The 12794-nt window shown below is 43.9% G+C and overlaps 1 protein-coding gene across 1 annotated transcript in view; it reads right to left on the bottom strand.

The window, feature by feature from the left end:
• Positions 1-213: 213 nt before the first annotated feature.
• Positions 214-12794, bottom strand: part of LOC103725452 (zinc finger protein 416) — a 52029-nt gene continuing 39448 nt past the window's right edge. The window contains 2 exon segments of the mRNA XM_029558483.1: positions 214-2554; positions 2556-3237. Coding sequence (XP_029414343.1) covers positions 2489-2554; positions 2556-3237 — 748 coding nt within the window. The 3' untranslated portion in view covers positions 214-2488.

The raw sequence follows: 12794 nt of genomic DNA, 5'->3' as shown, positions 1-12794 counted from the left end.
GTCCTGGAACTCACTATGTAGACCAGGCTGGCCTCAAACTCATAGAGATCCACCTGCCTCTGCGTCCCGAGTGCTGGGATTAAAGGTGTGTGCCACCATGCCTGGCCATCTTTTATAGTACACACTAGAAGCCTTTAACCAGAATTATCGGAGATATTTCAACAGAGGAGATAGAAAAATATTAATGAAAATTAAAACAAAAACGAAACACGCTTCCACATCAGGTTAACATTTATAGTTTAAGAGTTCTAAGATCAATGATTATTCTATTAATGAAAAGAACAGTATCACCAATTTCCACTTGAAAATAGGCAAAAAATTAATGCTTTAAAAATATACATAGGTGGCAAAAACACATAAAAATGCTCAGACTCTTCAAACACCAAAAAAAAAAAGCAATTAATAGTACAGTGGTATGCTCTTATACACCTGTTTAAATGGCTCAAATTAAAAAGATTAACCTTGCCAAGTACTAACAAGTATGTGGAGGACTAAGAATGCTCATATACTGTCTAGATCAATCTAGGTAAGTTTGGCAATTTCTTAATAAAACAGTCACATATATGGAATTACTGACTTGGGAAAAATAAAGCATATATGCATATTAAGAGTCATATGCCTACATTCATTGTAGCTTTATGTGTAACAGCTCACAAGAGGATTCAACTGAAGTGCTCACGAAGAGCTGAATGAATAAAAAGAGATCAAGGGATAGTGGTGTAGTTCTATAACCAAATACTATTTGGCAATAAAAAGGAGCTTTTCAAAAAATAGTAGCAATGAGTCTCAAAATAACGTAGTATGAAAAGTGCCTAGAAAAAAAAGTAAACATTACATTTACATTCACAGGTTCTATTCAAGTGAATAAATTACTGGACACTCGTATATCTGGGGGACACACAAAAGATTCTAACAGGGTCTGAGGTAAATCACAGATGTGTTCATTATCAGTAAGATGGTTTTATAAATTTATCACAAGTTTTCAAATGATAAACCATAAAGATAACCTTTTGTCACTACATCAATAAACTATAAAAAACTATTCAAAATATAAAAATTGGAATTCCTTTCTGGAAACCACACAAAAATGGGGCTTAGTGGCCCCATTTGATTCAACTCTCTGTCCTCATGCATGGCTAAGGGCAGACCTTTATCGGTTCAGGAAATAATGGCAAGTGGTGAGCGCCATCATACCAGATTACAGGTACGCTGACTGGATAACAACAGCTACACCCCAGGGCTTTAAGATCTCCATCTCTATGCAGGTTTTCCTATCTCTATAGCAATGGATTTGAGGTGAACAACCAAGGAAGAACTCAAGAACCCACAAAACTCTTTTTTCTGGACAAACATAGACATCCAGGTTCTGCGAATGCTCACAGGTAGATACCAAAAAGAATTTCTGGATGCATTTTTCACAAGAGGCACATTCCACCTGGATGGCCGCAGACTCCACCATACCCACTGTTTGTGTACTAAGGATGGTTCACTTCTGGCTCGGATCATCTTACAAGTGACACCAGAACAAAGTGCTACCAGTTCTTTGTAGAGCCTTATGAGCAGCTTCTCCTCCACATCCTGGGAATTACAAGACATCCTCTGAGAAAAATGAGCAAATTCATCCCATTACTAGAGTACAGGAACTTTTGACAACCGCTGACCTCTCCTCAAGATGACTGAAGAAAGTCTCACAGAAAGTTAGGTATCCAAGTCACAAATTAAGATAACAAAATCCCTGCAGTTCACTAAGTTGTCTTGGGAAGCTGTACTAATTTGAACCAGAGAACTTTCTTTCATTTTGCTGTCCCAGCAGAGGTGTGGAAATCACCCACAAGTCACAGTTCATTTTGTAGCCTTCCTACATAGTAAACCAAACCCTAAGATCAAAGGCAGTTTGAGGAATAAGGCATTTATTAGTGTACAAAGCAGAGAAATGTGAAGAAGGCAAGACCAGCTAGAGACCGGAAGGCTGGGAACATTCACCCAACTGTCACATGACACTGATTAAAATGATCTTGTCAAACAGGTAAGCAGTTTTCAGACATGTTCAGCAGACTGTAGATCAGATCCTCTTGGTAAAAACCGAGTCATATATATGCTTTAATCAGCTAAAAGGAGGAATAAATTCTCCATAAATGCTCTGTTCAAGAGTTCCTCTGAGCATTCAGTACAGACATTTACCTTTCCTTACCCTGACGGGGTGATGAGTGCCCACTGAGTACGGTGATAGAGGAAGACGGCTTCTACCAGAAGTACTGGCACTGCTATAAATGGCAAGGACACTGGCCAGTTCCGTATGTGCAGAGGAGCTCCTCCGAGCCTCACCCACACCTGAAATCATGTATAATCTCACACCCCCAGATGTGGAAGTATCAGGATCAACCTCAGGTGGCTGGGTCCCTCACAAAGGCTTTCTAGTGACATACTACTGAAAAACAGGGCATTCCCTATAGGTCTAAGGCTCTTCTCAAATGTGAACTTTCAGGAGCTAAATGGTGTTAGACCTTGGGCTAAAGGCTTCTCCACATTTATTGCTTTCGTGAGGTTTCTTACATGCTGTGACATTTTTGGTGATGAATGAGGCTAGAGCACTGGCTAAAGGAATTCCCACATGTGTCACATTCATAAGGCCTTTCTCCAGTGTGAACTACCTGATGCTGAACGAGGCCAGACTTTTGGCTAAAGGACTTTCCACACTGCCTACACTCATAAGGCCTTGCTCCAGTGTGAATTCTCCGGTGTTGAATAAGGATGGAGCTTTGACTAAAGGATTTCCCACATTCACCACACTTATAAGGCCTCTCTCCAGTGTGAACTCTCTGGTGTTTGATAAGGGTAGCTTTTTGGCTAAAGGATTTCCCACACTGGCTGCATTCATAAGGCTTTGCTCCAGTGTGAATTCTCCGGTGTTGGTTAAGAATGGCACTTTGACTAAATGAATTCCCACATTCAGCGCACTTGTATGGCCTTTCTCCAGTGTGAACTCTCTGGTGTTTAACAAGTGTAGCTTTTTGACTAAAGGATTTTTGACACTGGCTACACTCATAAGGTCTTGCTCCAGTATGAATTTTCTGATGATCAACAAGACTTGAGTTCTGTCTAAATAACTTTCCACATTCACTGCACTCATAAGGCCTTTCTCCAGTGTGGATTCTACGATGATCATTCAGGTGGGAGGTTTGGCTAAAGAATTTCCCACAATCACTGCACTCCCAAGGCCTTTCTCCAGTGTGGACTCTCTGATGCTGATCAAGTGAGTACTTGCCACGGAAGGTTTTCCCACATTTGTTGCATTCATAAAGCTTTTTTCCAGAGGAGGCTTTTGGTTGGTGAACAAGTGTTTCTTTGTGAATAGAAGACTTCCCACATTCTCCGGACTTGTGACTTTTGTGAGTATGAGTTTCTTTACTACCCTCTGTGATTTTGTTGGGCTTCTTACTGTTGGGAGAGACCAGGGATTTCAGAAGGCTCAATAAGTCTGGGAGGTCCTTCTCAATGTCCCACCTAGGGAAAGACTTCACTGACATGTGCAGTAGGCATCGTTTCAAATATGAGGCCCTGTCAACATCCTTCCTCAACGGTTTCTCTGTACTATTATGATTTTGGTGCTGGTGAAATTTTGTACATGCCTCTACACTGTGTTTCTGCCCAGGTAGATCAGGCAGGTGCAAAATGTCCTGGAGAATTGGGACACACTTTTCACAGAGTTGAGTTTCTGGTGTAGACTGAGTTGCCTTAGAAGTCCTAACCTGTGATGCTTGTACAGAAATCCTCTGTTCTTCTTCTGTTCCATGCCCACAACCTAAAAGAGAATTACTGATGAAATGCCATGTTGACTTTGCTCAGAGAAGATCACATCATACACATTTTACAGAATGATTGCATGATCCTCCCTCTTCCCTGGGGATACTTTGAGGGAGGTTCTATATTACAATATCATGTCTCTAAGGGGTTACAGAATTGAGGAGGCCTCACCTGATAAAGAACACCAGGCCAAGATGGACCACAGGGAAAGGATCTCCAACTCATTTCTCTGATCATAGCCCTAAGCTATTATGACACTGTGATCATACATTCTTCATGGGGTAGCTTTCAAATCCCTTGAATTCATCACATAGAGCTTCCCAGGATGTTGTCTGCTAGTAAGGAGTGCATGCTTTGCAGAAGGTTGGTTGTGTCTATGCCCAGGAAAATCCAATTAAAAATGAGTAGCAAGTACTCAGTTGTATGTGTGAGGCAGTACTGGAAAACATTACACATGTCCCAGTATGCAGCAATAGGTGATGCACAGAGATCAGAAATAATAGGGGGGTAGCCAGGGGCCAGAAGTTACACATGAAATGAGAAGTCAGAAAACTATCATGAATGGGGAAAAGAATATGAAAATGAGGTTTGGCTAACAGCACTTACACCTAAACAGTTGTGAACACAGACAGGATCATTTTATGATCTGAAAATAGCCTGGATGCTCTGCTTGCTTTCCTTTCAATGCGACTGACCATATCCAGGCCTCCTATAGAACCATACTGACTTTCTGAAAAAAATAAGATTTCTCCCACCCCCTAAAGACTATCACTACATGTCACCTGGTGAAACAAGGTCCACAGAAAAGACAGAATAATTGGCTGGCACCAGTAGAGTATCTCACTATATAACAGATCCCAGGAAAGTTAAGCATTATTTCTTTATGTCCAAATATCTTAATAATGTCCAAAACAGAGAGTCCAATAAGAACAGCCCATGGTTCCAAAACAGAACCATGAAAAAGTTTAGCTAGTCAGGGTGAGCACTTGTGATTCAAGGTGTCATGATTGCAGACACAGCTGAGCAAGATGACTGCAAGATACCCAACTCCCAGACCATAAGGGTCAGCAGGTATAAAGGTTGCTTGAGGAATGAACTATTTGGAATAGTAACCACAGTTCAATGCTACCTCCCATAGCACATATGCCCAGAATATTCAGAAGTTAACAGACCCCAAGGTCTAGCTGTGGAAAGGGTCAGTCTGTCTCTGGGGGAAAAGAGGAAAGAGATTCCAGGATACTGGGGGCATGTGAGAGCCTTACCCAGGGAGTTTATAAGTGCAAAGTTCTGCAGCGTAACACTGAAGTACAGGAGCCTCTGAGTCTCGTCAAGAAGTCTCCATTCTTCATGTGAGAAGCAAATGGCCACATCCTCAAACGTCACACAGCCCTGCCATAATGGGGACAGGTCACTCCATAGTCAGCTTCTCCCCTAGGATGTCAAGAATATCTACCTACTTATCCATCCTCTGCGCCCCATCCTCCCCCGACATTCCTACCTCAAAGCAATACCAAGCCCCAATGCCACTGATGCCCACTATGTTCTCATGGTCCCAGTACTAGTGTCATAGCTAGTAACAGATACAGGAAGATATCATCCAATCTCTGGACCTGGCATGTAGGGCTGTGCCACTTCTTGTCAGACAATTTCTCAGGGGTCCTCCAGACGGTGTATCCTTGACACAACCAGATATGAGTTCATCCTTTTACCCTTATCTTACATCCTTATTTTATTTTCTATTTTGTCTTTTTGAGACAGGGACTCCCCGTAGCCTCAGCTGGCCTGAACTCGCTATGTAGACCAGCTGGGTCTTGAACTCACAGAGATCCGCCTGCCTCTGCCTCCCAAGTGCTGGGATTAAAGGCATGCGCCACCACGCCCAGCTTAGGGGCCTAGATATTAAAGTTCACATTCCATCTCTATGTGCACATTATTCTTTGGACTATGCTCTCAGTTTCCCTCCAAACACCTTTTCCACACTTCAGTTACTTCTCCAGCTTCCCCATATGCTGCTTTATACATGGCATCCAGAGAACAGAGTTCCAACAGGATTGAGTAGTACCCCAGGCCTCCAGTGATCCTTACTGTCATAGCAGTTCAGGATGCTACTCCATAGACCTTTGATGCTGACTCTGTCCTTTGCTTCAATCTTGGCTAACTCAGCTTGCCTTTCGTGCGGATTCTGTCGTTTGTTTCCATCTCAGCTACCCAGGACCTCCTGCAGATCTCACACAACCAGTGTCTTCTGCTTGGCCAATGATGGTCACAGCTTCCCTTTTGCTCTTAATCAGTCAGACTCAGTGGTTCAAAACTCCAGTGGCTCGCCACACACAACTTAGTATTTCACAGACACACACTTTGTAAATGGAACCATCTGAATGAGACTCCATAGACGTACACAAGGTCACAAAAAAGAAAATATGATGAGCCTACAGCATAGATAGTAAGCACTATTCTTGGGTTGGGCTACTTTCAAAACACCATGTCGGGTGGATTATCAACAACAGAAACTTATTTCTCACAGAAGTTAAGTTTCTGAGGTCAAGGAGCCACCACGGTGCAATTCTGGTGAAGGACCTGTTCCAAGAGTGCAGAGCACTGCCTTCCTTTGGTACCTTCATATGGTAGAAAGAACATTAATTGTCTGGCTTCTTGTTAAAACAACACACACTAATCCCATATATGTGGGCTCTATCCTCGTGATCTAATTACCCCTCAAAGGCCTACCTCCAACTATTACCATGTTGGGTTAGGAGTTCAACAACTGAATTTTGAGGAGACAAAACGATTCAGTCCTGGCCTTGTGAGATTTTTGACTCAGGATTCCTGACTATCTGATCAGCCTTATGCCTTGGAAACTTTGACAACCTCCCACACCATCCTCTTTCTCCTGTCCTTCTCATGGCCACTTCTCTACCACGCCTGTGTTCTAATTCCAGCCACTACCACCCAGGTGTCCAAGACTCATTTATAGCCCTACCGTTCCCGGGTTGTTAACTGTATTACTATCATGAGAAATATAACTCCTCCTAATTGTGATACATAGTTATACCCTTGGCTAAACACGGACCACTATATTTTTTGAATGCACCCATCTTAAACTACTCCTCAAATTCCAGACCTATGTGGCCAGCCAGCCATATGATGTCTCCATTATTTGGTCTTTGAAATACCTTAAAGGAGCTAAAAGCAAATTTTTAAAATATTCTCAATGAAAATTAACCTGATTACCAATTTTATATTCCATCTGATGGAGTTTCCATCATTCCAGATGTTAAACTTCAAAGGCCTAGACCCATGTTTGACTATTACCTTCCCCTTTCAAAATCTGAAAATCCAAGCAGCCCCAATTTAAAAACAAATAGAGAATCCTACAACGTCTTCCACCTTCAGTCTGGTCTAGCCTCTACTAAACCCTCACCTGGACTATGAAAGCAGCTTCCTCTATGGACTTCCTGTTACTTCCCTCATAGTAACAGAATTCTCCATGCACATGGAGGCTGATGGGACCAACATGAGATCACCTCTCTCCTCTTCCCTCATTTTTCTACACTTCCCATTATTCTCATCGCCCCTAGAACAAAGTTTCTGAGTGTCATTCTAGGTCACAATCCTATCCTGATTCTTTCAGTTCCCACAAAAGCTAAGACCTGGGGTTCCAGGAACCATGTAAGCCTCACATCCAAGCATTTACACGTTCTGGTTCCTATGCCTAGGATCACCTTTTGGACCTCATTCTACAACAGGAACTACTCTAAATAATCCCCAACATAAAATCAAGATCCTATGCTTAGGTTTGTTAAGGTCTCTTTGGCCCCAAAACAAGTCACCAGCAGCCACAGACTGAAAGCACTCTACTCACCTGCTTCAGGTCCATAAGCACTTCCACAGCCATAGAAACCTGTGGAAAGAGGGAAGTTATGAAAGACTGCAGGGATCCAGAGCCTCTGTAACCCCAAACAACCTGGAGCAAGACGCCCTGGGGATGCCTTCACTACATCTGAGCCTAACTTCTCAGTGCCGGTTTTACCTGTGGAGCCTTGAACAAGGGACTCAACCTGCTGGTACCACAGAATTACTACCCCTCCTTCCTGTCTCTTCTTAACCTGAGCAGCTTAGCAAAACTGAAAACTCTCACAAAAGTCCACGTACTTCTTACACGCACAGCATCCTCTGGCTCCCAGTCATTGGGATAAAGGTAAAACTCACCTTGCTATTATTACAGGCTTAAATGCTCCAACCTCCAACGTCACGCCAAGAAATCTGCACACACTAGGAGTCCTAGCGATCACACTTTCTCATGTCGCCTCACACACCCCATTCAGGAACCCATGAGCCCCTTGCTGTGCTGGACACAGAGACCTGGGGAAGAGCGACATGAGTGCGGGCTCCCTCACTCGGACTAAGATGAGTGGTGAGGGCAAATGAGGCCCAGGGGTCGCGACAATTACCTGAGCTTGGTGCATGGGCGCAGGTGCAGCCCCTGGACTAGGCGAGCGCACAAGGTGGGGGGCGGAGATGCGACAGGAACCCCCGCAGGAGCTGTCGCTGAGACGACCCTTAGCGCGCGCCTCGGACGTCACCTCCCGCCAGACAAAGAGGTACCGCAGCTCTATAGGGACGGATTAAGCCAAGAACCGCTAAAATGAGCGCCAGAGAGAGAGGCCGGAAGTCCCGCCCCATCCTTCAGGCAAAACGAAAACAGTCCTGTTCTGGATGCTCATTGGCTCGACCATTCTTTTCCCGTTGTTAACAGAGCATTATGGGTAGCGTAGTTCCCACAGCTCAACGTCTGCGAGGTGGGGATGCAGTGGACCTGCATCACCTGGAACAAAGGCCAAGCGGCAGGGTGTAGGATGCTGGGCAATGTCGTCACTGACACTGGCAATCGTCTTTCATCTATTGTCTCCTTTTCTGAATCTCTCCTTGGTAGTCTTTGACTGCTCCAGAATTTTCCAACCTGGCCACCAACCCCAAGAGGATGCTACGACACCACTTTGGAGGTCAGAGAGAGGCCTTTGTCCTCTGTGAGGTCTCAAGCCCTGAGGGAGCAGCTATACTCATCCCTTGTGTCCAGAGACTGGACAGAGCTCCCATGGGAAGCTCATGCCTAGCCTCCTGAACAAGGCATCCAGGTGTCTTGATTCTACACTTTACTGCGTTCTACTCTGAAATACCAGAGCCCTGTCTTTGATGGCACTTGACTTATCCTTTCCTCACTGTCCCCTCTGGAGCCATCACAAGTCATAAATGGTTCCTTAAACTTCAAACAAGTTTATCCAAGTAGACAGGCAGAGAAAGCCAAATTCCCCACATACCACCAGGAATAGGGATTGCTTCTCTAGAAAAGCAGTATCTATGTAAGGTTTGCAACGATCTCACAACCCACCTCTCCTGGAACTCAGCACTTTGGAAAGAGCCATGCTACCTATAGGGTGGGTGGACAGCAGTGGCCACCAAGTAGTTACAAATTCCACCTAAGGTCAAATGTGACCAAGACTCAATAACTACTAAACAAATGTGCCTACTAGAATGTAAACTAGCTCTGCCTTTCTCTGTGTTTGTCTATTTGGCATCCATTAAGCACAGGACCAAAAAAATAGCCAAAGTTGCCCCGTATGGTTGTACACCTTTAATCCCAGCACAGGAGACTGAGTCAGGAGGATCATGAGTTCCAGGCCAGCCAGGCTACATAGCATGACTGAGTCAAAGAAACAAAATACAAATCAACAGACACCATCAACAAAAGTTAAAACTGTTTACCACCATCTTCAAAGTCAACTCGTCTAGAGTGAATCTTTCATATTCAGACTTCCATTTCAAAGCAATGTTTTCTGTAACCTAAATCACTAGATACCAGGAAATAAGGGAAGGTTTGAATGCCTCAGAACCTGCCCGGGTCATTGAAATGAGGCAGACCTAAATTCCTTTACCCTGAGCTACTTGGCTTTCATCTAGAAAACCCAATAAACACCCTGGCCCAGACTTTGCCTTGTACTCAATTGCCCACTGACCACTATGGTGTTTGCCCAGATAAGAAACCCATTTCAGCCTAATGAACACACACTCTTGTCAATTGCAGCTCCACAATATTGTGTTCTCGATTGTTATCTCACTAATGTCTGAGTTAATTCCTTGATTTATGACCTGGAAGCCCAGACTCCTCAAGTCAATTATGGTTTTAACCAATCACAGCAAATGCTGAGCCCTGCATTAACCAGGTTGTGTATCCAATTACAAAGAACAAAACAAAAACCTATATCCATAATCACATTATCCTGGACCAAGATCTCACTGTTGAAGAAAGCTTAGTTCCCCCACACCAGAAATAATATTATCCAGATGCTAAAACCTTGTCCAAGCAATGTATGGACTGTTTCTCCTATCTAAGTCAGATACAGGAAACTTTTGCCTTTCTTCCATTAATACAAAGGATTCTGTTGTCTCTGAGTATGCTGAATGCTTACACATAATCCTGGTATATTCCTTCTTTCTCCCTACACTCTTGTGCTAAAGGGGGGGGGTTGGTGGAGGTTAATACTATCTGTGGTGATAAAAATGTAATGCAGTGCTAGAGAGATGGCTCAGCAGTTAAGAGCACTTAATTGCTTTTGCTTCAGATCTGGGTTTGGTTCCGGGCACCCACATGGTGGCTAACAACTGCCTGTAACTCCAGTTCCAGGGGAGCTGACACCCTCTTTTGGCCTCTGTGGGCATCGCATGCATGTGGTACACTTACGTACAGGCAGACAAAACATTCATACGCATAAAATAAAAGTGCAAATATTTTAAATATGTAATGTGATTGTTTCTCTCCCTAGAAGGTCAGTCAATCTCATAGTCATATGAGGAGAGTAAACACCCCTCAGTGCTTTTTCATACCACCCTCTTCAGATTTCCTCATGACTATTTGCTGGGTCTTGCTGGCCTTCAGTTACATACAAATACCACCAATCTTTAGATATGTTTTCTTAACTCATCAGTCTGTCATTGTCAGTAGGAAAATTCAGGCCCTTGACTACATCACAGAAGAGAATTTTAAGATGATTTAGAGTGCCACAAAGTTACCAAGTTTGAATGTAGTAAGGATAGAGGAGAGATGTCTTAGATCTATGAATGGGCATTCAAAGAGAACAAGAAGATGGCCTCAGGAAAAGGAAGTGGTAGACATGTAAGATGTATTCAGACTTTTCAGAACAGAGCACCTTAGAGCTGTGTGCGTGTGTGTGTGTGCGTGTGTGTGTGTACACTGGAGCTTTGTACAGAGGTGAAAGAACAACTTGTGGGAGTCATTTCTCTCCTTTCACCACCCCGGTCCCAGAAACTGAACTCCGGTTTTCAGGCTTGGCAGGCAAGCACTTTTACCCACTGAGTCATCTGGCATGCCCTGTTCTTATCTTAAAAGAACGTCTTTTTGATTTAAGATGTGTGGTTTTTCAGGTTTAGGGACCAGATTGGAATGCTAAGATGGTCACACATTCAGCCCTAGGCAAGCATATGACTTTTCACATTGTGACATAAAGTTGTGATTTAAAAAGTTCATGCTACAGAACTGCACGAATGAGTAACAAATAAGAAAAAGTGAAAAAAATCCCAGTGTTTAACTTTATGACTTTGTGTCGGGCGCATTTGTAGCTCTTCTCACAGCTGCATAAGACTTGGGGGCGGTCGGGGGGGGGGCTGTAGTAAATACACTCTTGATTGGTGTGTTCTCCGCTCTCAGCCATTGGGAAACAGAAACCAGACCCCTAGGTTGGGGCTTCTTTCCCTTCTCATGCCCTCGTATTTTCCTTGTCTTTGTATCCTGCCTCCGCTTCACGTTTTCTAATCAGAAATCACATATAAGCTGGGCCTGCAGCCTGGACCCTCAAGCACACCAACAGATTATTGCATAATCTCATCCTTTTTAAAAATATATTTTTTAAATTTTCTGTGTATGACTATTGCCTGCTTGTATGTAAGTGCACCCCTGTTGTGCAGTGCCTGAGGAGGTCAGAAGAGGGTATCAGGTTCCCCTGGAACTGGAATTACAGACAGTTGTTAGCTGCCATGTGGGTGCTGGGAATTGAACCCGGGTCCTCTGCAAGAACAGCCAGTGTTCTTAACTGCTGAGTCATATCTCCAGCCCATAATCTCATCCTTTTAACATGCTCTAGAACTCCAGCAAGATGTGGGAGGAATTCCAGAAATGACAGATGCCTCTCCTAGTATAATGCCACATTAATAGCAAACCTCATTATGGGATGACTACAATAACTTCTTATACATTCATACTCTACTGAATATGTCTTTTCTATGCTGTTTAGACTAATTTGCCTACTCTTAAGAAGTCTCCATTATTATCTACCAAAAGTTTTCATGAAATGATGCCAAATAACCAGGCTATGTGCGGGGGGCCTAGAGGAAACAGCCGGGGCATGATCAGACTTGTCTGGCACCTAGAGGAAACGGCAGGAACGTGGCCAGACTTGTTTTGAAGAATCGCTGATCGGCTCCTGTCATTTCCGTGCATCTTGGCAGCACGTGATCACCCCGTGAACGCTATGCTGTGCTATGGAGAGGAGACTGCATGCGCAAGTTCACCTTTGTATATGATTGGCCACTTGGTTGGGGAGGGGATTTTCCTTCGTGGTGTTTGCCTTTATGAGCTCTGTAAACACCTGCAATAAATGAGTTCCTGCTTGACTGGCTCCCGGTCAGGTCTGATTGTCTCCTTGGAGGCTGCGGGTACCGGTCGGACAGCGCACTTCCCTTTCCCCGGCTCCTGTGTCGGCGCAGGATCCCCGACAGCTATGAATTGTGATTTTTGTTTGCTTTTTGTTTGTTTTGTTTTGTTTTGCAATAGGGTCTTATATAACCCAGACTAGCCTCAAAACTCTGTTTAGTCAAGGATAATCTTCAACTTCTGATCCTGTTGCCTCTACCTCCTGAGCTCCAGATTGCAGGTGTGTGCCACTACACCTACTTTATGTTGTAGTGAGGATCAAACC

Source organism: Nannospalax galili, unplaced genomic scaffold (assembly GCF_000622305.1).
Source record: "Nannospalax galili isolate Female #2095 unplaced genomic scaffold, S.galili_v1.0 scaffold649, whole genome shotgun sequence".
NCBI classification, from domain to species: domain Eukaryota; kingdom Metazoa; phylum Chordata; class Mammalia; order Rodentia; family Spalacidae; genus Nannospalax; species Nannospalax galili.
This window is presented reverse-complemented; position numbering and strand designations above follow the sequence as displayed.